The 27,689-nt window shown below is 33.4% G+C and overlaps 1 protein-coding gene, 1 long non-coding RNA gene and 3 other non-coding genes across 7 annotated transcripts; 1 reads left to right on the top strand and 4 right to left on the bottom strand.

Moving 5' to 3' along the window:
• The first annotated feature begins 579 nt into the window (after positions 1-579).
• LOC107895684 (putative disease resistance protein RGA3) lies at positions 580-5,787 on the top strand. 3 transcript variants are annotated; one of them, XM_041078754.1, is made up of 3 exons: positions 580-1,132; positions 4,885-4,935; positions 5,387-5,787. In XM_041078754.1, exons 1-3 carry the CDS (start codon positions 959-961, stop codon positions 5,438-5,440), a joined length of 279 nt encoding a protein of 92 aa, XP_040934688.1. In that variant the 5' UTR covers positions 580-958; the 3' UTR covers positions 5,441-5,787. The 3 variants fall into 3 exon arrangements, with proteins under 3 accessions (XP_040934688.1, XP_040934689.1, XP_040934687.1); XM_041078755.1 differs by having other exon boundaries at positions 5,383-5,787; XM_041078753.1 differs by lacking the exons at positions 4,885-4,935; positions 5,387-5,787 and adding an exon at positions 1,576-4,130 and having other exon boundaries at positions 584-1,132.
• A 1,265-nt stretch (positions 5,788-7,052) lies between these two features.
• Positions 7,053-9,402, bottom strand: LOC121208219 (uncharacterized). The gene is made up of 3 exons (XR_005903176.1): positions 8,943-9,402; positions 8,715-8,792; positions 7,053-7,862 (listed from the first exon to the last, which is right to left on the bottom strand). It is a non-coding gene; the product is annotated as an uncharacterized lncRNA (long non-coding RNA).
• Positions 9,403-17,448: 8,046 nt separating this feature from the next.
• LOC121208898 (U4 spliceosomal RNA) lies at positions 17,449-17,599 on the bottom strand. Its single transcript, XR_005904020.1, has one exon. It is a non-coding gene; the product is annotated as a U4 spliceosomal RNA (small nuclear RNA).
• A 4,863-nt stretch (positions 17,600-22,462) lies between these two features.
• LOC121208927 (U1 spliceosomal RNA) lies at positions 22,463-22,624 on the bottom strand. Its single transcript, XR_005904048.1, has one exon. It is a non-coding gene; the product is annotated as a U1 spliceosomal RNA (small nuclear RNA).
• A 2,236-nt stretch (positions 22,625-24,860) lies between these two features.
• Positions 24,861-25,011, bottom strand: LOC121208886 (U4 spliceosomal RNA). The gene has a single exon (XR_005904009.1). It is a non-coding gene; the product is annotated as a U4 spliceosomal RNA (small nuclear RNA).
• Positions 25,012-27,689: the final 2,678 nt, after the last annotated feature.

The raw sequence follows: 27,689 nt of genomic DNA, 5'->3' as shown, positions 1-27,689 counted from the left end.
AAATGGGCTTGAGCAAAAAAACAACGGGTTAAGCATTAGGTAAGGTTTTTTTTTGCTCGAGAAAAAATGCTATTTTTTTGCTATTTTTACTATTTTAGTGTTATTTTCTTGTTGTTTTCTCACTATTTTACCATCATTTCACCATTATATTGTTATTATTTTATTGTTATTATTTGAATATTGTATAACTCTTGTTTTATTATTAATTTTATTATTATTTTAAATGTATTTACTTATTAAATTGCATATATCTTAATATTATTTAAATATACATATTTTTTAAAATTTATTTTTAATTTAATAGAAAATATTTATTTTAATATTTTTATTATTATTTATGTATTATATATTTTTTAAAAATAATAGAAAAATTAATATGGGCGGATAAAATTTAACAAAAGTTTAAACTTATTTTTTGGGCCCAACTAATCTCAAACCTAATAATTGAGCTTAAAATTTTAATTCAACTCGACCTCAATCTAACTAGCTATGGGTAATTCTGATTGATGAAAAACAATGTTAGTATTATGTAAACTTCTAGAATAAGTAAAGGAGAAAAACGATTAAAAAAACTTCTAGCTAGAGTAAGTAAAAGGCGAAAAACGATTTTTTCATTTTTTCTTATTTAGGTCGATCATGCTTATTTTCTTCTTTGTTCAACTTCCTCGATGGCAACGAAAGCACGGCACCGCCTTAATTTATGACGGTTTTTGTCTTTCTGTTGAAGCTTACCTAAGTTATTTATGGAACTTCGCGTACAAAAACAGAAGTAATTGTTCAAAGAAAAGAAAACCCAAAGTAATAAAAAACAAAGGCAAGTCCTCCAATTCATACCTTCACGAACCACGAGCAAGAGCACACAGTTTTTGTTTTATTTTTTCTTTTCTAGTTTGCTTTGGACCCTGGTTGGTACTTGGAAAGAAAAAAAGAAACTCAGTCTGAATAAAAAAAAAAAGCAATGGCGAAATCAATTGTTTCAGCCGTTTTGGAGAAGTTGAGTTCCTTGTTAATGATACCTGGAGAGATAAAACACAACTTTGAGTTGGCCTTAGCTCTCGAGGAAGGAATGGGAAAAGTGATTGCTCATTTTCAGGATATTCAATCAGTACTTCAAGATGCAGAATCAAAACAGGTACATGTTGTCGCTATTCTTTTTTTTTTTGAAGTATTAGTTTGTGGGTTATTTTTGTCTTGTGGATTATTATATATGGATTTCTGAGTTGACTGTTTCAATCATGGGGCCCTAGTATCTTTTCCTCTCGTACATAATATTTATATCTAACATGGAGAAGAATAAAGTTTGATTTTAAAATCTAATTCGGGCACCTTCCTCGAAATATCAGTGTAAGCGGAAAATAAAATGGATTATTGAATTTGAAATCCCGTGTTTAGGGTTTGAAATTTTAATTCTGGAAATTAAACGATCAGTGTTAGATTTGAGATTATAGTGGACTTAAGCGGGTTAAATAGTGGTATTCGATTCCTTACTGAAATTGTTGGAATTCAAGATATTAAATGGGATTTATGTTGCCCATCTGATTATCTTAAAGTAAATCTTATCTTACCTTTCAATAGGTAAAGGATGCGAATGTGAGAAATTGGTTGAAGAAACTGAAAGATGTAGCCTATGATGTTGATGATGTGTTGGACGAGTGGAATTCTGAGAAACTGAAATCACAGATTGAGAAAGAACAAAAAGAAGCCAGAAATTTCCCCTTGCTGAAGAAGATGCGCAATTCTATCTCCTTTTACCTTTCAAACTATTCTATACTATAAAATTGCATCCAAGCTAAATGGAGTAAATGAACAACTTGATAGTATAGCTACTGAAAAAGATAGGTATAAGTTCGGGTTGGAGAAGGTAGTTGAAGAACCCCGAAGGCTAATAACTGCCTCTTTCATAGATGATGAAGAAGTTTATGGAAGGTGTCAAGAGACAGAGATTCTAGTGAATATGTTGGTGGCGGAGAATAGTAGTGGAGGAGGATTGAAGCTCCCTGTCATATCTATAATGGGGATGGGGGGAATTGGGAAAACGACACTTGCTCAACTGGTTTACAATCACAGTGATGTTGAATGTCATTTTGATAAGAGAATCTGGATATGTGTCTCAGACCCTTTTAATGAGATAAGGATTGCCAAAGAGATCCTTGAAGCATTTAAAGGCGAAAGTTCGAATTTAGTTGGAAAGGATAACATCTTGCAGGAAATTCGTAGCCATGTTTCAGGGAAGAAAGTACTCCTCGTGTTGGATGATGTGTGGAGTGAAGATGCAACAAGATGGGAGCAATTGAAAACCTCCCTCAAGCATTGCTCTCCAGGGAGTAGAATTTTGATAACCACTCGGAACGAAAAAGTTGCTATAATAATGGGAACAACATCTCCAAACTTATTTCTATTAAATACTTTGTCACTAGAGGAATGTCGGTCATTACTTAGCCGTAGAGCATACTATGGGAGGACAAGAGAGGAAAGTGAAAATTTAGATGATATTGGTTGGAAAATTGCTGAAAAGTGCCAGGGCTTGCCCCTTGCTGCGAAGATTCTAGGTGGTCTCTTGCGGTTCAAGAGAACCAGAGAACAATGGCAAAATGTATTGGATAGTGAAATGTGGGACTTTGAAGAGGCTGAACAAGATCTTTTCCCTCCCTTGTTTTTGAGTTATTATGAGTTGCCTTCGGCTCTTAAGCAGTGCATTTCATATTGTGCTGTCTTTCCGAAAGGTATGATCTTAAGAAAAGATGAATTGATCAAGCTGTGGATGGCGCAAGATTACTTGAAGGGAGTGCGGTGTGAAGAGATGGAGATTGTTGGTGAGGAATATTTTGATGAGCTACATATGCGTTCATTTTTTCAGGATTTTAGAGGGGATGAACTAGACAGCGATATTATAAAATACAAAATGCATGATCTAATTCATGATTTTCTTCTAGTTTTAATGAAAACCGAATGTGTGATGCTAGTAAACCATGATTCTGAAGAGTTAAAATTAGACTTGTCATGTGAAAGGGCTCGCTATGGAACATTGATTCGTAAAGAAGCTGCACCAACAGAACCTAATATTTTCCGTTTCAGAAAGTTGCGTAGCCTCCTTATTGACTCAAGCTAACATGATACCTCATCACTAAGACTATATTTGCCCAGGTTGTTTGATCAATTGACTTGCCTAAGGACTTTAAATTTGAGTAACGGTTTATTCAGAAATTCAATTGAAGAACTTCCTGATGAGATAGGAAAATTGGTTCACTTGAGATATCTTAACTTGAAGAACAATAAAAAATTGAAAGAATTACCTGAATCACTGTGTGGGTTATGTAATTTACAGACCTTAAACCTCAAATGGTGTGATAGTCTTAAAGAGTTACCGTGTGGAATTGGAAAAATAATCAACTTGAGGCATCTTGAGAATGATCAAACAAACTTGAGCCTGATGGCAATACCAAAAGGAATTGGAAGATTAACGAACCTTCAGACACTAAGTTTGTTTGTTGTAACGAGTAATAGCGATACATCTAGTCTTGGAGATCTTCAAAACTTAATTCATCTTCGAGGACTTCTTAAGATAAGTGGATTGGGAGCTGTGTGTGATGTGACTGAAGCTGAGAAAGCAGAGCTTGAAAACAAGAAAGGCCTTCGGACTTTGATACTAGATTTTACTATTTCGAAGGGGTTAATGTCAAATAGGTGGCAGAGAGATGATGGAAGACTCCTTGAAGCTCTGCGACCACCTCCTTACTTGGAAGAGCTAGAGATATGGTGGTACAGTAGCCCCACCATTTCTGCCAACTGGATGATGGGCTTGACCAAGTTGAGCCATGTTTCATTGGGTTATTGCTTGCACTTGAAGTCTTTGCCTCCCTTGGGGAAATTGCCATCACTTGAAGTCTTTGTTCCCTAACTATTAATTCCTGCCCAAAGTTAAAGGCACTGCCATGCTACGTTCTTCATAATACAAGTCTAAAGCAATTGAACATCAGCCAGAGTCCAATTCTTTCAGAACGTTGCAGAAAGGAGACCGGGGAGGACTGGCTAAAGATTTCTCACATCCCTAGCATCATGATCGACAGTGTACGCATACAAGTAAACTGCTCTTCTGTTGAGGAGTTCGGGGTATTGCAATTTCAACCACTACACAGGTGTTCTTATATTTCATTAATAACAATATTATTTTTGTCTGTCCAAATTACAATACATTCAAATATATATTTGCTGAAATTTGTGGTTGGATTGTCTAAAGTTTTCCAATTTCTGAAACCGTTACTCCATAACTGGCATGTGATAAGGATTTATCTTTCTGATGTGTTACATTGTGCTAAAGATGGTACCCTTTTGATCTTTTAATAACATTTGAACTCCATTCTTACTCCTTTTTCTTTTATTTTAGAGATGATTTTTTCGCTATTATATTTTAGGTTTAATAATGCCCTCAGTCTATGTGCTGCTTGAACTTTTGAAAGTTGTATTTTTAATTCTAGGTTTAATTTAAAAATTAAAGTCCAGTTGATAATACTATTAATGAATATACATTAGATTTGAATATGTACATTTAATATTCGAAATTCTGAATTAAAAATCAAAGTTTAAATGATAACACGGGTTTAAATTTAACAGGAGCCTGCGTTAAAATTGAACTTCAAATTTTAAATCAGGCAAGTAAAAAACTTCTTCGAACCATTAAAGTAGAAGGATGAAATTTCAAAACTCAGAGTACATGGATTGAGGGCATAATTAAAACCTAATATTTTAACACTTGACTTTTAGCAAAATGAACTTGTGAACTTTATTGTTTTTGTCAGCACAAAAAGAAAAGAGAAGCTGTATTACGTTAATGCCCTCTTGCCTTTACCTTAACTAATTATCTCCGCTACTTGTTATGTTTTACAGCTCTTCGTTAAGTTCGAATTTCAGTCAGAATTGATGTGTATTACAGGAGAGGTACGTATGAACTCTGGTTATCTTTATGTCATTTGTTGTCAAACGATAATAAATTTTTTGTAGTACATGATCTTTGTTTAACCCTTTCTTTTAACTTCTTAGCAATCAACTTGATGTTAATTTCTAGCAAGAAAATCTGGTAACGATAGGCAACTTTTAGAACGTTTGTTTTGTTTTGAGGGCACATTTGTAAAATTATCAGAATGTTTTCTCGTTAACTTCTAATTAGTAGCATTTGAAGTTCCATGTAACATCAAGGTTTATACTTCTGATTTCCAAGCATGTGATGATGAAAAACGATTAGGTATTGCATGGAGCATAGATTTGATAATAATGATATCTTGAATGTTAACGATAAGTGGAACCAAGTGATTAGTAGTTTAAAGTTTAGGCATATTAGTTCCGAATTGATGTTATCTAACTATTTGCCATATTGATGCTGTGAAGACAGGAACTGTGTTTTAAGGCAAGTTACATGGGATGCCACTGGCAAGAAGGAAGGTGACTGGAGCATGTTGTGCCTCTTTGTATCTCAAGATTTTTTCTTAGTAGAGGTCGACAAGTTCGTTGCACAAAGGGTTATCGAAAGAAGGTGTGGTCGCTCATCCTTCTTGGAATTGGTCAATTCAGCCTTGTATGTAAAATATTTCTCACTGATCACCTATTTCCTTTCTTCAAGTTACATTTAATTAGTACAAACTGCTTAATTTTAGAGGACTAGGAATGAAGAAGCTTTAAAGGTGGAAATTACGCTTACACATGACAATATTATGTACTCGTATGTATTCCTGTTCATCCAATCCTGTTGGCATCATTTTCAACTTGTATGGTCCAAGTTATTTTTATATTTAATCAGTTGCAGCACTAAATATTCAAATAATTTCTCATTACTATTTTTATTCAACTAACAAAACCCATATATACTTTTGACACGAAAAGTGAAAGGGAAAAAGAAGTCATGATTTTCCCTGTGGTCATATACAGTAACCAAATTTAATAGAGTAAGCAAACAAAAAACCCACCTTCCTCTCAACAACACAAACACCTTTTCCTTGCGCGCTATTCTTTTTTAAGCTATGTACTTGAAAACCTTTTTAGAAGTGAAACTTCAACCTATTTTTTTCGGACGGTGATATTTTTTGTTAGTCAATTATTATTCAATAGTAACGTAACTCGCTTTGTTTGTTGTGATTAACGGTGATTGATAGCTGTGACATGGTACAACCAGGTGATTTGTTTGTTGCTTGAATGAATTTCAGTCATGTTAACATGTATGAAACTAGAGTTTGAGCTGAAGTAGTTTTGATGAGAAATTATTTTATAATTAAGTCTTATTCATTACATTATTTATGGTTCCTTTAATTAAAAGAGGATACACCATTTTTTTGTCACATCATATGTATATTTGAACTGAACTTTCAAATTAAAGATGTATTTTTTTAATTAGGCGGGATTACGGATGATGTAGTGGAAAGAGTCCATGAAATAATTTCTTTAGTTTTGATATAATAAAAGTCCGTGAAGAGAGGAGTATTTCAAAATCATAGAGAATCTCTACTACTATAAAACTACATTATATGTTTTTTTAATAATAATATAATGATCAAATTGGTTTTGGTCTTTCTATTATGCTCACATTTGTGATTTAATTTTTATATTTCAGTTTGACATAATTTGGCTCTTTTCTTTTACAAAGACATTAGTTAATCTAAATAGTTAACATTCTTTAATTATTTTGGTTGATATAGTGAGCTTGAATTTTTTTATTAAAAAAACTTTTTGATACATAGTATCAAAGGAGATAGAGGAGAGGGATAGTATTGAAGAAGGTTGGTTTATCCATTCTAAGGTCGAGAGCCGAATAGGTAGAGGGATTAAAGATGAATGCTTAATGTACTGGGGTTTTGGGAGTGGAGAGGAGTCCTTCTACAATATTGATGCCTTTGGATATTTATATTTAAGTGAGAGTTCTTATTTAATTATGTTACTTAGTGGGCCTTAGGTGACCCAATGGAGGGTTCAATTAAGTCTAAGTTGAAGTAGGGATATAACAGTAGCCTTTCCTATTGAGAGGTAGGTTATAAAGTAATTGTGCCTTGAGCCGAGCTTTAATAATGCATTGGCGGATAATACTTCTATTCGCAATTTGCTTGTATAAGTTTTACTTTGTGATTTAGTGAATTTAAAGGATCTAAAGTTATGCAGTGGAGATGTGTCATAAATATATTAGTGGATGTGATTATTGGAAATGTAAACTAGAGGAGAATGAAGTCATTCGTTGGCAATACAAAATGTAAGAGATACGATCCATTTGGTGGTAATATGGAATGCAAGAAACGCAAACTATCCGTTGGCAATATAAAATACAATAAACGCAAACTATCTGTTCGCAATATAAAATACAATACGTATATACTACCCGTTGTGTAAGAAATGCTTGTTAAATACAAGCAAAAGGACAGTTATAAATAATGGTAGAAAATGTAGCTATTTGGCTGAGTTTTTGACGAATAATATTGAATAAATGCTTATGGAAGATTGTATTGTAATGTTGATCCAAAAATAACTATCAATTTGGAAAAATAAAGTGCATGTGCTTATAGCTATAAAATTTATTTGTTAACATAATTCTAGTTTTTATGAAGGAGATATGTGTCACCTTCGTCGAGAGCTCAAAGGGGTTACAGAGTGGTTTAGATGTCGAAGATATGTCTCACCTCCACACCTCTTTTGAGAGCTCAAAGAGTTGATAAAGGTGCCCGGATACGGAAAATATGCCTCACTTTTGTTGAAAATCCAAGGGTTCATGAAGGGACTCGAATGTCTTGCTCCCGGATGCATGGGGGATGCATACAGTAGATAATAAAGTGGTCTTGCTCCTAGATGCATGGGGGAGACTTATGAAAAATAATAATGTGGCCCTGCTTCTACACACACCAGAGGAGGCTTATGTTAGGTAATAAAGTGACCCTGTCCCCAGACACATGGGGGTAGGCTTATGGAAAGTCGTAAAAAAGGCCTTAATTCCAAATGCAGGGGGAGGTTTATGGAATGTGGATATAATCGACTTGTTCTTAGACTCATATGGGAAGGCTTATACAAAAATGATGGTGCTTCTTCCGCACATGGTGGAAGGCTTACGATAGATTCTGCTCCCAGACGTATAGGGAGGCTTATGGTAAAAAATAACTGGTCGATTGCAATATTATAGGTCCTCGTAGCACGGAATCATGTGAAAAGTGAAATCTTTCTGTGTCAAATTGTAACCTTCAACAATGTCTACTCGCTTGAATTTACATGAAGAAAATAGAATTACAGATATAACATGTAAGGTTATAGATATGGCAAAGTGTAGGATGTAACTATTTATGGGAGTCCCTCATGAGTTACTTTTGTCTAACAATATAATGTGTACTTATATGCAAAGGGACCTAACCACCCGCGAGAACCCCTCGTATAAATAAGTATACCGGATGGTAACTGTCCATGGGATGTTACCGTCCATGGAGAATAAAGACATCAGATGGTAACTGTCGGTGGGGTGTAAAACGAAAATTGCGATTACTGGCTGCTATAATAACAGTTTTGTTGGACCAAAGATCAACAAGGAATAAGTCAGCAAAGGAAGCAGTAAAACAATATAAAAATTACATCCTTTTAAGCTGCAAAAATTTGAAGAATAAGGCAATAAAATGCATGATTAAGCAGCAATTTAAAAGTTGATACTGGATCCAAATTAAGGTCAGCAACAATTTAAAAGCAAAATTGAGAATACTTACCGACAGCAAATTGAAACTGATAACCATCCATGGGGCATAACCGCCTGTGGAGATTGCTATAAGCCTCTCATGGGCTTCCTATAATTCGATAAATTATATGAAAATCCACCAAGTATAATCCTACAGATACTACATATTGGACCAAAGTGCAGAAATAAAAACAATAACAGGTGTGCACGATTCATTTCGATTATGTTAATGGTATTTTTTTTTTCCGAAACACATTACCTCTACTACTTGTAGTTCCAATCGCAACTTGCAATCATCAGCTCAGCTAGAACCTTTTGACACAGTCAAAGGAACATCCCTGACGAAAGCTATTGAGTAGTTACTAACACAAGGCCAAACGCCGGCAGCAGCTAAACATAAAGCATGTGGTCCAGGGACAACTTAAAGAAATTTCCACCAAATTGAATCCAGGAATAAAATGCCTTCTCATAGTAGAAACTAGCGAAATAAACAAAACAAAATCACAGTTACACCAAAAAATGTCATTTTTGTTGGTGTTTGGAACAAGGTTAAACAAGCAGAGTTGAAAGCTTGTGCAACAAGCCTCGAAACTTGGTGAGGAAACAAAAGCAGAAATTTGCTTAAGAACAAGAACAAAATTGAAAGACAAGAGAAAATGGTGGAGCATATGAATGAAAGATGATAATTTTTCATTAAGAATGAACATTGGCATATTGCCATTACATATATCATATTGCCATTACATATATCAGTCAATGACTGAACAAAAAACAAAGTAAATTTCACCTAATGCTTACCTAATACCACTAGTTACATGGAAACTTGGTAAAAATAACTTGTACATAAGAATAAAGCTGATTTATCAGCTCAATCACCACCTAATTACATAAAATTCTTTACTTACTAAGTTCAAATCAAACTAAGTTACAAAACATGAACTTGAAGTAACAAAACAAGTTGCATTGGGACAACAACAGTAAGTTTCAGCTGCTGCAAGCTTGGCTTGATTGCATGTGGTGCTCATTGCTGTATAAGCTGCATGGAAGGCCATTTTATAATACTCCTCCTTGGTCTCCATGTTGCTAACTCCTAGCTGTTTTCTTAGTTTATTAAACCTGGTTACATTAAGTGCCTTTGTAAAGATATCAGCAATTTGTTCTTTAGAATTGCAATGAATTAGCTCCACCTCTCGAGCTTGTTCCATCTCCCTTACTACATGTAGCTTGATGCTAAAGTGCTTAGTTCTACCATGGAAGACAGGGTTTTTTGCAATTGCAACATCAGACTTGTTGTCACAAAAGATCTCTGTTGCTTCCCTTTGATACAAGTTCAAGTCAGCTAGGATTTTTCTTAGCCAAATGGTTTAATTAACAGCATTTGCAGTTGCAACATTCTCAGCTTCTGCTATTAACTGAGCTACTATCGATTGCTTCTTTGAACTCTAGTAAAACATTGCTGAACCAAGTGTAAATTCATAACTAGAGGTACTCTTCATGTCATCCTTTGAGCCAGCCCAATCATTATCAGTGTACCCTATTAGCTTCATGTCTTCAGTTTTGCTAAACTGTAATCCATAGCTCAAGGTGCCTTTGATGTACCTGAGCACTCTTTTTGCTACTTGAAGATGCTGCTTGTTGCAGCAATGCATGAATCTCGATAGCACACTTACAATAAACATGATATCTAGTTTGGTTGTTGTCAAATACAATAAGCAGCCATCTAGACACCTATAGACAGATTCATCAACCTGTTCATAATCCCCTTGGCTTGACAACTTCATTACAACAACCATAAGTGTGCTTGTTGGCTTGCAATTCTCTATAGAGAACTTGTTTAGGATCTTTGCAGCAAATGTCTTCTGTCCCAAGAAGATTCCACTTTGAGTTTGCAGTATCTCCATTCCAAGAAAGTAAGTCATCTGCCCCAGATCAGACATTTCAAACATGTTCATCATTTTGGCTTTAAAATCAGCCAACATTGTTTGGTTTTCTCTTGTGACCAAAAGATCATCAACATACAGGGACACAATGAGCTGTGTTTCTGCTTTTTTCTTCTTGACGTACAATGTTGGCTCACTAGAGCTCTTTTCAAACCCCAAACTCACCAAGTTGCTGTCGATCCTGCTATACCAGGCCCTTGGTGCCTGTTTTAAGCCATACAGGGCTTTCTTGAGTCTGTACACCATATGTTCCTTATCAGTTACTTCAAAACCTTGTGGCTAGTCAATGTATATTTCTTCTTCAAGGAAACCATTTTAGAAAAATAGATTTCACATCAAGCTGATGGATCTTCCATTGCATCTGTGTTGCAAAGGCAACTAGCAGCCTTATGGTATCTAGCCTGGCCACTGTTGCAAATGTCTCCATGTAATCCAAGCCATATTTCTGACTGAAACCTTTAACAACCAACCTAGCCTTCAGTTTATTCAAATTTCCATCAGCATTCTGCTTAGCTCGATAGACCCATTTCACCCCAATGACCTTTCTGTTGGCTGGTCTTTTAACCAATTCCCATGTCTGGTTCTTTTCAATCATGGCAATCTCATCAACCATTACCTATTTCTAGCCTTCATGTGCTTCAGCATCTTCAAAACAACTTGGTTTTTCTTGTGCAACATGAGCCCTCTCATAAATCTCAGCCAAAGTCCTTGTACCCCTGATTGGTTTATCATCAATGTCCATTTTAGGACCATTTTGATCAAGTTCAAGTTGACCTGCTATGAGTTCTCCAGAAATAGCCTCTGGCTAATTTCTTTTCCAGTTCTAGCATGCCTTTTCATTAAAGATCACATCTCTGCTCACTTGGATCTTGTTTGTTGAAGGATCTAAAATCCTATAACCCTTCTTGATCATGCTGTATCCCACCAAGATGCCAGGCTGAGCCCTTTTGGACAGCTTATCCCTCTTCACAGTTGGTGTGTGAGCATAACATAGGTAGCCAAAGACTTTTAAATGAGCCAAAGATGGCTTGAATCCAAACCAAGCCTTGAATGGTGTTTTGTGAGCCAGTGCTTTTGTTGGAAGCCTATTTTGAATGTAAACAGCAGTGTTAACTACTTCAGCCCATATGGTCCTAGGAAAACTCTTCTGAAATACTTGACCTAGCCATATCCATAAGACTTCTGTTTTTCCTTTCACTGACCCCATTCTGCTGAGGTGTATAAACATTGGTGAGCTGATGTTTGATGCCAGCATCATTGCATAAAGCTTGGAACTGAGCTGAGGTATACTCAGCTCCATTATCTGACCTGATGGCCTTGAGCTTACAGCCTGCTTCAGTTTCAACAACTGCTCTAAACTTTAAAAACACTTGAGCTACCTCAGACTTGTGCTTCAAAAAGAAAATCCAGCAATATCTGGTATGATCATCAATAAAGAGAATGAAATACTTCCATTCAGTGACTTTGATTTCATAGGACCACATACATTAGAGTGTATTAGCTGCAATCTCTCTGTGGCTCTCCAGGCTTTATTGGTTGGAAATGACAATCTTGACTGTTTTTCAAGTTGATAGACTTCACAAACCTCATCTTTCTCAACAGAGTTGGTGAAGTTTTCAACCAGTTCCTCATTTATCATCTGAGTCATTGATTTGAAGTTGGCATGACCAAGCCTTTGATGCCAAAGCCTGGATTTTTCAGTAGAAGCAACACAGGCTGAGTGTGAGTCACTTGGCCAGTTGACTTCAAAGCATTTATCAGTCATAGTGACTGTCATGAGGCTTGATCTATTTGGATCAGAAATTTGACACTCCTGGCCCTCAAACACAACTGAGTAGCCTTTTTCAAGTAGTTGAGCAATGCTGAGAAGGTTTCTGTCAATCTCAGGTACCAACAGGACATTTGTGATGACCTTGCCACCTGTGGGAGTGCATATCAACACATCCCCTTTTCCTTCAGCCTTGATAATCTGCCCATTACCAACTTTTACTTTGGTTTTTCAAATTCTATCCAAGGTTTTAAAAATGGTTGCATCTGGTGATATGTGGTTAGTGCAACCACTGTCCAATAGCCATCCTTTTGAGCCCTTGTTCTGACCAGCTGAGCATGACACAATAAAGACCTGCTCCTCATGGTCACTACTGTCTTCAGCTACTTGAGCTTCAACATTTTTCTATTGTGCTTGATTTTGCCTAGGCCTGCCTTTATTCTTGCAGACCCTTTCAATATGCCCATTTTTCTTGCAATGTTGACATAGTGCATCTGCTTTGAACCAGCATCTATCTTCAGGATGACTTGGTCTTTTGTAGTGCCTGCAGGGTTGGTCTCCTTTTCTTGCAACATCAGGCTTAGGCCTGTTTTTCCAATTCTTCTTGCCTTTGTAGGTAGTGATGCTCAAGGCAGCCTTGGCCTTGGCTTGAAAAGCACCTTCTTAATGCTCCTCCATCCTGCTGGCTCTCATTTGCTCCTAAGCATAAAGAGCATTGATGAGTTCAGTTAAGGAGATGGTTGTAGGATCTCTCGAATCCTCAAGGGATGAGATTTTGCTTCATATCTTTCAGGCAATGTTGAAAGCACCTTCTCCACAATCCTTACCTCATTGAACTGTTCTCCTAGCAACCTTATACTGTTGACCACAGCCATGATTCTATCTGAGTACTGCTTCACCGTTTCTTCTTCTTTCAATTTTAAATTTTCAAAGTCTCTTTTCAAGTTTAGCAACTCCTGCTTCCTTGTCCTCTCTGTACCTTGGAACTCCTCCTTAAGCTTGTCTCAGGCCTGTTTTGGAGTCTTACAAGCCATAATTCTGGTGAAGATAACATCAGACACACAGCTTTGGATACAAGACATGGCTTTATGCATCTTGGTCCTTTCATCTGCGTGTTGCCTGATTTGAGCCACTGTGGGATTGGCTCTGAGTGGAGCTGGCTCAACATCAGTGTTCACAACTTCCTACAGATCAAAGGCTTGCAGGTAAGTCATCATCTTGACTACCCATATGTGGAACCCTTCACCATTAAAGACTGGTGGTGCAGTTGGAGAAAATGCTGAAGAAGCCATTCAATTTAAAGTTCAACCACAATAGGTCCTCTAAGATAAAAGCTCTAGATACCAATTTTTGGTATTTGGAACAAGGTTAAACAAACAGAGTTGAAAGCTTGTGCAACAAGCCTCGAAACTTGGTAAGGAAACAAAAGTAGAAATTTGTTTAAAAACAAGAACATAATTGAAAGACAAGAGAAAATGGTGGAGCATATGAATGAAAGATGATAATTTTTCATTAAGAATGAACATTGGCATATTGTCATTACATATATCAGTCAATGACTAAACAAAAAAGAAGAAGCAAATTTCACCTAATGCTTACCTAATACCATTAGTTACATGGAAAATTGGTAAAAATAACTTGTACATAAGAACAAAGCTGATTTATCAGCTCAATCACTACCTAATTACATCAAATTCTTTACCAACTATGTTCAAATCGAACTCACTTAGAAAACATGAACTTAAAGTAACAAAAAAAGTTGCATTTGGACAACAACAGTAAGTTTTAGTTGCTGCAAGCTTGGCTCGACTGCATATGGTGCTCCTTGCTTGATGAGCTGCATGGAAGGCCATTTTCTAACAATTTTTAAATAAAATAATATAGTAAAAATTAAATTAAATACTATAGGCTTTAGAGCTCCAACTTGTTGACTCATGCTCCATGGGACATCAATATTAGCCATTTAGGCACACCAATGATTTTATCCATACACTCTTTCATGTTATCACAGCTTTGTTTACAAGCTTTGATCTCATCAAGGATGAATAGCTTTAAGATTTTCAATTAGATTACGGAGGCATTGGGTAGCAACAAGCTTTTCCTCATGTATATATATAGCGGAGTATCAGAAAATCTCATAATAAGTATCCATATTCACATGTAGACAAACACCAGGATCTGATGAAAGGAAATGCTAAACCCGCATTTTACTATAAAGCAACGTAATTTTCTATTAAAAACGTCACTTGACTCAAGGAAGCCAGTGAGTAATTTAATCTAAAACCAAATAGGTTTTTTCTTGGTATTGATAAAATATAGATGAAGATATAGGAGAGCATGAGGTGAAAGTTTTTGAAGCAAAAAATTAAAGAATTATAAACTTTAGAAGGATTGTAGTCCAATAGATATGAGAGGAAAGGAAAGATGCGTTCCAATTTTCAAGAATTCAATAAAGCTGTTTGGAGAATTTTATCGTACATTAAGAGTGTCCAGATATCCAGAAGCACTGTTTTTGACTGGAACAAGTGAGAAAGTACTTTGAATGGAAAGGAAAGAAAACAATAAAAGGCTAGAATTTTTCAGATACTCAAAGGGCGAGAGAAAAATTCTATCTTCTAGATTAAGTGATTCATTTTTCTACTCATTGTAACCATCAGACCAAAGCCTAAAGCCAAATAATTCCTTCTAGCAAGCTCCCAATTTCCCTAATTACAAATCTCAGCACCACCAGCTGTAATAGCCCATTTTTTCCCGGCCCATTCTAGTATTTAAAATAATAAACCCCCAAAATAAAAATAAAACAAAGTCCAAGTCCAGTACAAAATTACAAACATATAATTTGGCCCAATCGAAATGACCCATTACTTGAAAAGATTTAAGGTCCATCTATAAGCTTGACTCATATTGAAATATAATCTTTTAGGACATGCAATCTTAGATATGATATGCAATCTTGAAGATATGATCTTGTAATCTTGGAGATTTAATTTGTAGATATCCTTTAATCTTAACCGTTGATGTAATTGATCTGTACCGTTGGATTTGGGGAGGCTCAACTATAAATAGAGGCCTCTCCCTTCATTGTAAATCACTTGAGTTTTGGGAAGCAATAAGAATTCTTGAGAGCATTCACTCAAATTTCTCTTCCTCTTGCGTTCTTACTCTATGTGGTTTGTTCTTATTTTATTCTTCGTCTATCTTAGTTTTTCAACCTTTTTTTTATTTTAATTTCTTCATTTTTCAAATATGTATATTTATTCCTATCTTTTATACATTTGATTATGTATTTTATATATTATAATATTTAACCTTTTTATATAGTTTATTTTCAAATATATATTTTCTATGCATGTATATATATTATATTATCATTTCATGTATTTTGAATTATTGCATTATATTTTTATAATTTGTAAATGTTCTATTTATTCATTTTTTTAGTGTATGTCATTTATCTTACTTGTGCATAGTTTCATTTTTTTTATATGTTATGTTTAATTATTTCTTTTATATGCTATTTTATGATATATATTGTTGTATAATTTTTGCATGTATTATGTTTTTCTTTTAGTTTACTCATATTTTTATTTGTTTATTATCTCATATTTACCCTAGTATGATTTTTTCCATTAAACGTATGTTCATGTTATTTAGTTTTGTCTTAATGATATTATTTATGTTTGTATGAAAACGTTAGAATATTTTGTACATCTATGCTTCATGATGCATTAATTTGTCATCCTAAAACATCATTTAAAATAATATTCCAAGGTTTTTTTTTTAAAAAATAAAAGGCAATGCTTGATGTTTGGAAACTTCGAGAAAGGTAGTGCTCTAACTTACTGGGTTGCGACTTTTCTCGTTGAATTCGAATAGTCAAGCACCCTTTTAAGTGATTTTGAGTTTTCAAAACTTAAACAATTATTTCGAGATTTCAAAACATAGTGTCCTAACTTACTGGATATGGTATTTTGTTGTTTCGAGCTAGAAATTTTCGAAAGACGAGCTTAGTTTCGACGGTTTTAAAATGTTGCGTCCTAACTTATTGGATGTGATGTTTTGACTCGTTTAAAATAAGTGAGCCTTAATTTTCAAAATTAAGACATTCTAATTAAAAGAGGTTTGCAACCCTGTCAATTCAATTCATCAAAGAAAAACTTGGCGAAAAAGAAAACATTATACTTAGAAAAAGGTATATATCTCTCTCTCACTCTTTCTCATATCAATTTGCTGTAATAGTCGAATTAAAGACTTGGTGCTAAAGGCCATTGCTTTGCCAATTATTACATTGTTACTAACTTTGAGAATCCAGGTTGGGTCATCACAGAATATTAGCAGAGCCAGTTTCCTAAAGGGATTCATTTTTGGGACGACCTCTTTTGCCTTCTAGGTTGGTTTTTTTTTTCTTTCATTTTTTTCCAATAAACTATCCATAAAAGTTTCAGTCTTTCTTACCTTCGAGAGATGAAGATGAATGCCATCGCCAACTGGTGCAGTGCAGATTTCGACAACGAAAGGTGAAAAGGGGTAAATCAAATATCCACACCGGCGACTGGTGCTAAAAAATGTTGTTGGCTGGCGGCAAGCATTAAATCGGGGTGGGAATGAAGGGGGATTCGTTTACAGGTGAGGAGAAATTTTTCGGAAAATATCTTACGAAATGAAAATGGTAAGACGTTTTCTTAAAATAAAGGGCTTCTTTTCCCGTGTTTTTGAAAAGATTTTACAATAGGAAGTCATTTTCCACCAAACAAACAACGAAAAAGAATGAAAATGTTTTCTGTAAAATATTTTACAGGTAAACAAACACAATCTAATTGTTGTTATGTATAATACGCTTGGATCAACAAGTTTATCACAACTTCTCATTATTGTGTCGAACACTTATCAAGAATTTTTTGTATGTATTTTTAAATACAAAAATCTCTTACAAATAAAATAAATGTTACAAATGCTAAATCCTTCAAATATTTTGAACACCTTAATTTCATAAACAAACTGTTTCATCTTAATTTTAGGGGAAAAAGAAGAGCAAACTAATTAACTATAAATTGTAGAGTTTTACCCCGAAGGGAACCCTTCCAGAAATTCTCAAAGGCCAGGGCAGAACCAAGGCCTAAGAGGGGGTTTGGAAATAGTTTTCAACCAGCAATAGACGCGCCTCGGTTAAAACCTCACTAGCTGCGTCATTGCCCCAAGCGCAAAGATGGCTTGACCAGACCTTTTTAGCTCCATTTTATAGCAGGTGCATGATTTGTCTGAGTTATTGTCCAGTACATGTGGGATATAATAGCCTAATTTTGTGTATTTTGTTGTAACCTTGTTTAGCTTCCAGTGTAGTTATTTTTTTTGTTTAACTTCACAATAAAATTAAATGAATAAATGTGTAATTAAAACTTTTTACCTATATTAATTAATAATACTATAAAAATACGATACATATGATTTTTTTTTACTTGTCTTCTATTCAACTCAGCCACTTTTAATTTTTCAGATTAATTTGTAAAATGGTGGTTGAATTATTTTGAAGTTTCAATTTTTCTAAATAATTATAAGTTACAAAGTAAAATGCAAAAAGATGATTTAAGTAAAAATTAAATTTAGCCATGCTGTTGGCGTTGCGGAACAACACCATAAAGACACCATGACACATTCACAAGAATGCCACCATAAAGACACTCGTTGCCTTCAAGTCTTCCTCTGAGATTAGTCAAGCATTTATCCAACTCCAATACCTCCGAGTTTAGAACCCTAAGTTCACTCAATTGATGAAGATCCTCCATCAGCTTCACCAAGACAACAGCCTTAGTGTACAAGTTCCAAACTCCATCTCGATTACGTGGTATTTAATTGAAGAACATGGCACCATGTGTGTGAAGCCATGTATGTTATATACAAATATTAAGCATTGTTTCTATGCCTAGAACTTCGAACAGTAGATGCTTATAAGATTTTCAATTATCGTAAAACAGTGAAAAATTAAAATAAAAAAGCTTCTAAATTCAATTTAAATGATTAGAACGTAGAATTGAAAAGCCAATTAAATGATTGAACAGTAATTCTATGCGCCAACTACAAATTGAAACAACAATTTTTCAATGAACTTCGGAAATTAAATTAGATACCAATTATAAATATAAATAATTAATTACATCAAAAGTTAATACTTTGTAGGGGCAATTTTTTTGTGTGTAAAAAGAAATTAAATAAATTAGCTACAAAAAATTAAAGCATCCCCTCCAACTAGAAGGTTTCAAGCAAGCTTAAACCATTTCGTTTGTCTTGTACCAATTTGACCAGGTTGTCAACATCCTGGGTATCTTCTCTAGAGATATGGCATATACCCTAATGCCCAATTTGTACCAAAAGCTGATGAATTCTTCTAATCAAAGTAGATTTGGAACTCTCAAAAGAATTCTCCTAAATGGCTTTCGTCGCCTTAAGATTATCAATTTTAATCAAGACATTATCATAACCCCGATCGATTAAGAGTACCAATCCATCCAAGCTGCCTCATAATTCAGCATCGAAAACAAAGCAATTCCTCAAATACTTGTTAAAACCAAGAATCTACCTCCCATTTTGATCACAAACAATCCTCCTGTTGCAGCAAAACCTGTTTCATTTTTGACTAACCTATCAGTGTTTAAACAAACCCAATTACCTGTCAAGTATGGGGTTAGAATCGATCTTTGTGTCTCAAACAATGAATCCCTTTTAAAAGAGACATATTTGTTTTGCCCAACTATAGGACACCTTGGTAATATCACTAATATTTCAAGACACACCTTGAAAAATAAAATGATTTTGATTCTTCCAAATGTGTCAAATGATGATTCCAAAAAGACAATTCCAATCCACATCTCCCCAGCACTAGCCATGTTGATTCTGTAAGTTGGATATAAGCCATTCATGCAAATTACCAAAATAAAACCAAGCTTGTCGATCTATTGGAATTAACTGATCCCAAATACTCCTTGTTGTAGAACAATCCATAATGACATAAAGTATATATTTGAAACCATGCCCACAAAGACCACAAATCGTATCATGCCCAATTCCCCGATGTACTCTTTCCACATTATTAAGCAAACGTTACTTGAAAGCAAGCCAAATAAAGAACTTAACTTGTTGGGGTCCTTGAAATTTCCAGGGAATTTTCCACACCGTCTCTTTCGGGTTCCACAATCTTTCCCAAATCTTCCCATAAACACTTTTAACAAAAAAAAAAGAACCTGTCGATGTACCAACCCTAATAATCCTATCTCCCCTGCAGCCGAATGGGGTGGAGGAATTGTGTCGCAAGATAAATTTTATTATTGAGATTAGTAATCATAAAGTTAAATTCAGCAACACATTTAAATGCATTTGCAAATGTTTCATAATGGCATTTAAAACTGATACGATTAATAAACAAAAAGTTAGATTATATAACGATATTTTATATTTATGGTAAATATTATAACATTTAATAATTTATTTTTCTTGAAAAATAGCTTATTTTATATTTATGGTTAATATTATAACATTTAATAATTTATTTTTCTTGAAAAAAATAGCTTATTTTGTCGTTATGTATAAAATTTAAAATGTGTAACGACAAAATTTTATGATTGAGATAAACACCCACAAATCATATCTAGCAGCAGCATCTAACATCTACTACAAATATTTCAGTTTTACATAATCACAACTAATATTGTTGAAATAATTCACAATAGCAAGAAATGTGGTTGCGAAATTTGGATTTTCCCATTTTTCTTGTAAGGACAAGTTCCAAAGAAAATAAGTATAACTGTGTTAAAAAAATCTTAATGGTGAGTTAAATGCCAACCGGTTCAAAATGGGTGTCGTGTTTTTATAGATTATAGGAAAATTGAATTCATTAATGAAAAAAAAATGTCATTTCGCTTTTCTATTTATCGATCAGATGTTTGAAGGTTTAGCAGGTCGTGATCACTACTTCATTTAGAGGGTTACTAAAATTTTCACCAGCTTCCGGTTGATTTGTCTGTATGTTATTTATACTACATGTTTTACGATTTCTAATCTTAAATTGAATATATTAGAGTTGTGTGATCTGAAACCCGTTTGATCCGATTTGAAAAGTTTGATATATAACTCACTTATTAAAGAAATAAAATAGATGCAAAATTGGAATTTGTGGTGGGCTATGGCCTTGAGTCGAACCACTAATCTTGACCGAGGGTGCGGGGGCAGAGCCCTTGCGGTACATACCTTGCTGCACAAGTTAAATTTGTATAGGACTATACTTCTTACCCTCAAAAATTGTGCCTAGCCAAAAACCTCTTGTATTTTTTTTTTCAACATTAGTGAATTTCTCCTCCTCTGCCCATGGTTTTTCCCGAGAATAATTTTTCAAGTAAAATCCGCGTGTTCTTATTTTTCTTTCTTATTGCTTTGCGATATTCCTACCGTTATTATCGACATACGATATAACAAAATATGATTAAAAAAATTAATTAAATCTTTCAAGAATTATATAAGAACAATCTATTTAATTATTTAAAATGAAAATACCATTTAAATTCAATTGTATTATACATAGGAACTATGAATTATATCTACAGATAATTTTGAAGAAATTTAGGGTAATTTATTTACTAGTTGAATCAACCAGTTGCAATTTAATTTTCGATTATTTTAAAAAAATTGATTTATTCAATTAATGAAATATATAATTTCTATAAATTCAGTGTTTAAAATTTCTAGCTGAATAGGAGGAAGAAAATGTACAACATGATAGAAAAGATAGGGCGGAAGCCAAAATTTAATAAGAGAGCAATAAAATTTTTGAATTGAAAACTAAGAAGGAAAAGGAGTGTTAAATCGATATTTGTTTTATGGGCTGAAATAAGAAAGTTGTGAGCTGGTTAAGTAAGGTTATGGCAATGAAATGTAAGAATACACATTCTGAGTTTGATGATAGTTGGGATTTGTGTTGAAATCTGTTTTTACAAAAGCTTGGTTTTAGTTCACTTTCATACGAGTCACAGCCTCTTTTCCTCTCCATGGCTTCAATTTTTCGACACGTTTTTTCTTTAGGGAATATAGGTTTTCTTCTTTAAAACATAACATTTCAGCCTTGACGAGATCCCTAACCTTGTATTTCAAACTACAACAATTCTTTGTTGAGTTCTGATAATTTCTTTAACGATGGCTACGATGCTAATTAATTATACTACCTTTGATGGAACAGGCGTTAAATGGCAGTTCTGAAAAAATACCGTAGAAACTCTATGTACGTCATAGGAATTTAGATGACTTGATTCGTTATCCGCTTATTATGTCATTCGTATCAATTTTACTATGTATATCTTGTTCATCTACTCTTTACTTTCTTTGGATTGAGCACAAAATTATATAGTCAATGCAAAAATAGACAGATCGTGTCATATGAATACTATTTTTTTATTATACCAACTCTACTTTTAACAAAATTTGTTGCTCATGCAATAAATCTTCATCAATCAATTTATTCAATTATGTCCTTTGTATTATGAATCATATGACTCATACTAAATAAGATTAGATAAGCTTCCGTTCCCTCCTAAATAGATGTTGGAAGACAGATTTATATATATAGATATGACTAAAAAGATATTTTGATTTTTCAAATAAGTAAAGATCAATCCATTTGATAGATAAGATGAAAATACCACATAAAATGGGGTGTATTAAACATGAAAATAATGGGCGCAATTTTTATATTTACTAGCACTTTAAAGGATCAATATGTGATACTGAAAAATGTTTAATACATCTTTACAAAATGAAGAACAACGCTAATTGATCAAAATAATATTTATTATAGATAGAAATCGAGATTGAGAAATGTTAATTAGTGTTTATAAGCATTAAAAGTTTAAAATGTCCTAAGCCCTTATGCCCTTAAGCCCACAACTTGAACCTACATCCCTACAACAAAAAATACCAAAGGGTGTTCTGTAAGGAGAGATCATATAATAACAGCTTTTGAAGCTGCTTACCCGTATGGAAAAAAGAATTATATCCTACAATTTGGTACCAATTACTTTTTACTTGAAATTGATAGGGGCTGCGCGAACGCAAGCCCCCCACTGCCACAAATTATGACGTAGGCTCTCCCTCTTGGGGAGACCTTAAAGCAGCACCCCTCCCAAGTGCAATGGAGGTCACTGCTCTAGGCCATGAGTCTTCCTGATCACTCATTGACCCCGTCCAGGTAAGTATGTTTTAGTGTTGCCCTATCCTCTCTCCTTATACACCACCCCTTATGTTTTGTTTACTATATATTAGCAATGTGGGATTGAGGTTGCATTGGGAGCATAAAGATCTAGAACATTTTTATCTTTCAATGCTTCTAAACACTAATTATTAACATTTCCCAATCTCGATATCCTTCAATAATAACATTGTTGTTAATTTTATAGTGATGTGTTAAATACTTTTAAGTATCGAATATCCATCCTTTAAAATACCCATAAATATAAAAGTCTGTCCATTGTTGCCATGTATAATACACTTGAATTCCAAGTGATATTTTCATCTTAAGTAATTTAAAATTGAAATATTTTTTAAATAAAATTCAATTTAAGATTATTAAGTGTGTAAATCATATTTATATTTATAAATCCATTGTACAACCTCTATTTTGAAGAATGAAAAATCAAAAGCCTATCTAATCCTACTTAATTAATAATAAAAGTACTTATTTGGATAAATTGATTGAAAAAGATTTATTTCCAAGACAATAAATTTTATTCAAGTAGAGTCTACATAGTAAAAAAAATTTATATTCATTAGATATCATTTAGCCATTTTCTCGATAGTTTAATTTATATATGGATGTGCTCAATCCAAACAGAAGAGTGGATGAGAAATGCATACATAGTGAAAATGGTAAGAACAACATAATAGGAAGACAGCATTAACTCATCTCAATTCCTATAAAGTACACCAAATTTCTACTTTAGCTTTTTTCAGAATTACCTCCTTATGCTTATTCTATCAAAGCCTTGTAAATTTTTTCTATCCATATAAATTGGTTGACTGAGTTGGTATCACGATTCAACTCGAAATCAATTTAGTTGTGAAAGTACTAAAATACCCTTATTTTAAAGGGTAATTAATTTATTATAAGGATATTTTCATATTTTCATACTTTTATATAATATTCAAATAAAATAATTGAAAAACATTATTTAGGAATTGAACACAAGACCAACAAATTCATATAAAAAAAGTCCTTGCTGCTCATTAATAATCGTTTGTTGATATATTCTTAGGGAAAATATTTGGTACACTTCTAATGGAGTTTTTAGACTACACAAGTAAGATCAGGAGGTTGACAAGTGTCCTATAGGGATATAGCAAAATATTTAAAAAATATTTAAAAAAAGAGACACATGACAACTTTTTATGGCTACTTGTAGAATATAAAAAAGGACACTGCTAGTGTACAAAATACTAACCCATATTTTTATAGTAATGTTCTAATTATCAAATACTTTTAGTCATCCACATTACGGGTGAGATAAAATCTAATAATATTAATGAGCATTGTAGCTATCATTATGAAAATTATTGGAACTCAACAGATAATCATTCTATTTTGGAATACAAGGTTAGGAATCTTATCGAGACTAAAATGTTATCTTTTTAGAAGAAAGATCCAAATTCTCTAAACAATCAACCCAGAGGAGATTCTAGGGGGTGGCATGGGCCCCGGCCCCCCTAAAATGAAGAATTGCCATTTAGGCCCTCTAAATTTTTTTAAAATTTTAAATTAGTAAAGGTAAATTTGTACTTTGTCCCCTTAAAATTATAAAAATTCGATTTAATCCTTTAAAAATTATAAAGATATAAACTATACAAAATTAAAATTTCATTTGCCTACCCTAAAAGATTGTTCTGGCTTCGCCCCTGAATCAACCTATAGAAGAGTCTGAATACTTATTATTCTTTTTGTTGTTATGTTTCAATTCTCAATTTTTATTGCTCTTTTACTAATTTTAGTTTCTACTTTTTTCTATTCTATTATGTTGTACATTTTCTTTTTATTATTTCTCTAGTAGATAGTAATTACCTGATGTACAGTTAATTAGTTCAATTAAAAATTTTAAACTTATATATTTCATTAATTGAGTAGATCGAATTTTGTGAAATAATCAACAATTGAATTGTAAATGGTTGGATCAATTAGTTAATAAATTACCCTAACTAATTGTTGCAATGTATAATACACTTGGATCAACAAGTTTCAAACTCTCACCTCTCATTATTGTGTCGAACACTTATCAAGAATTTTTTGTATGTATTTTTAAATACAAAAATCTCTTACAAATAAAATAAATGTTACAAATGCTAAATCCTTCAAATATTTTGAACACCTTAATTTCATAAACAAACTGTTTCATCTTAATTTTAGGGGAAAAAGAAGAGCAAACTAATTAACTATAAATTGTAGAGTTTTACCCCGAAGGGAACCCTTCCAGAAATTCTCAAAGGCCAGGGCAGAACCAAGGCCTAAGAGGGGGTTTGGAAATAGTTTTCAACCAGCAATAGACGCGCCTCGGTTAAAACCTCACTAGCTGCGTCATTGCCCCAAGCGCAAAGATGGCTTGACCAGACCTTTTTAGCTCCATTTTATAGCAGGTGCATGATTTGTCTGAGTTATTGTCCAGTACATGTGGGATATAATAGCCTAATTTTGTGTATTTTGTTGTAACCTTGTTTAGCTTCCAGTGTAGTTATTTTTTTTGTTTAACTTCACAATAAAATTAAATGAATAAATGTGTAATTAAAACTTTTTACCTATATTAATTAATAATACTATAAAAATACGATACATATGATTTTTTTTTACTTGTCTTCTATTCAACTCAGCCACTTTTAATTTTTCAGATTAATTTGTAAAATGGTGGTTGAATTATTTTGAAGTTTCAATTTTTCTAAATAATTATAAGTTACAAAGTAAAATGCAAAAAGATGATTTAAGTAAAAATTAAATTTAAAATATAAATATAGTAATATTTTATCATCAATTAAAATGATATTAAATATGGAGGTCATTGTTGATGTAAATGAGTTGAGGTGGATGTTGAGTGCCATGTTTAATACTTCAAAGTGTAAAAGAAAATGATTTAAGATATTGAAATATCGAATGGATGCATTTTATTGTTTGGAAAATGAGGAAAACGTAACTAGTTTTTACTATTGCAAATGTGTAACTAGTTATTAAAGCAGAATCATGACTATGAAAAATGAATGCATCTATTTATATTACAAAATTTTAGTTTTAATGGTTTATTTAAAATAGTAAGTATAATATAAATATTGTGAAAATAAAATAAAATAAAATAAAGAACACTCAGATTTACGTGAAAACCCTTTCGGAAAAAAAACCAAGGGCGGAGGAGAAGAAAATTCACTATGTCGAATTCGAATAATTACAAGAGAAATAGACTATGTCTATTTATAGGCTTGTAAAACCATATTCTAATAGGAGTGTGGTAAGATTGAAACACCTTATTCTAATCAATATAAAATAGATGGAGTTTAATAAGGTTTTTTGAACCTTATTCTAAAATAAAATAAAAGAAGTGTAGTTCTATATGGATTTTACTTTTATTTTATTTTACCACTGTATTTTATTTAAATAAGGATTCGAGTCACTTAATTCTAACAATCTCCACCTTGACACGAATTCTCAATGAACAAGTTCTTTATCGCGAACTCTCAACGAACAAGTTCTCCACCTCTTCCATAAAACACCTTAAAGGTTTAACTTCAACAATGAACACCAACCAAGTCTAAGCAATGCTAAAACTTGGTTATAGGAAGTGACTTAGTCATCATATCTGCAAGATTTTCATTAGTACTAATTTTGCTCACAACAATATCACAACGAGTAATAATATCATGAACAAAATGATACCGAACATCAATGTGTTTTATTCTCTCATGAAACATTTGATCTTTTGTAAGGAAGATTGCACTATGACTGTCACAAAATACTGTATTGATTTGAAGGTCTTCATTGAGTTCACTAAAGAGTCCCTTCAACCAAATAGCTTCTTTACAAGCCTCAGTAATCACCATGTTCTCAGCTTCAGTGGTAGACAAAGCGACTGTGGTTTGCAAAGTAGCTTTCCAACTGATTGCACAACCTCCGATTGTAAAGACATAACCTATGAGAGATTTTCTTCTATCAAGGTCTCCAGCAAAATCAGCATCAACATGCTCAATGACTTCATCTCTAGTTCTTCCAAACTGTAAGCAAACATCAGTATTACCTCATAAGTATTTTAAAATCCACTGAACTGCTTTCCAATGTTCTTTACCAGGATTTGCCATGTATCTGCTAACTGCACTGACTGCATATGATAAATCTAGACGTGAACAAACCATAACATACATGAGATATCCCATTGCACTAGAGTATAGAACATGTGACATGTACTCAATCTCATCATCTGATTATGGAGACAAAGCCGATGAAAGTATGAAATGAGCGGCTAAAGGAGTACTAATAGGCTTAGCACTCAGCATATTGAACTTGCAAAGAACTTTCTCAATGTACCCCTTCTGACTTAGGTACAATTTACTTGCTTTTCTATCTTTGAAAATCTTCATACCAAGTATCTTCTTTACTGGTCCCAAATCCTTCATCTCAAATTCTTCACTTAGTTGGGCTTTGTCCTTTCTTATCTCTCCTTTATCTTTTGTTGTTATCAACATGTCATCAATATAAAGAAGTAGATACACAAAAGAACCATCACTGTTTTTTTTAAGTAAACACAACTGTCAAAACTACTTCTTTTGAAATCATGAGAAGTCATAAAGGAATCAAACCTCTTGTACCACTGTCTTGATGACTGTTTCAAACATTAAAAGGACTTTTTTAGCAAGCAAAAATAGTCCTCTTTTTCTGATACTGTAAAACCCTCTGGTTGTTGCATCTAAATATCCTTCTCAAGTTCTCTATGCAAAAGTGCAATTTTTACATCTAACTACTCAAGCTCTAAATCTTTCATGGCCACAATACTAAGCAAAGCTCGAATCGAACTATGCTTCACAACTGGGGAGAACACATCTATAAAGTCCACTCCTAGAATTTGACTGTAACCGTTTCCAACAAGCCTTACTTTATATCTCAGTTCTTCAACTCCTGAAGTCCCTTCTTTCTTTTTAAACACCCATTTACAATGAATAACCTTTTTACCTTTAGGAAGTTTCACAAGATCCAATTTTCTATTTTTTTGGAGTGATTCCATCTCTTCTTGCATAGCAAACA

This window comes from Gossypium hirsutum, chromosome A10, assembly GCF_007990345.1.
Source record: "Gossypium hirsutum isolate 1008001.06 chromosome A10, Gossypium_hirsutum_v2.1, whole genome shotgun sequence".
Lineage (NCBI taxonomy): Eukaryota > Viridiplantae > Streptophyta > Magnoliopsida > Malvales > Malvaceae > Gossypium > Gossypium hirsutum.
Note: the sequence above shows the minus strand (reverse complement) of the source record. Positions and strands in the feature narration are given on the sequence as shown.

What these genes read in the sequence shown, in the direction of transcription:
- LOC107895684 (XM_041078753.1), top strand. Translation starts at nt 1,955, where the DNA reads ATGTTGGTGGCGGAGAATAGTAGTGGAGGAGGATTGAAGCTCCCTGTC.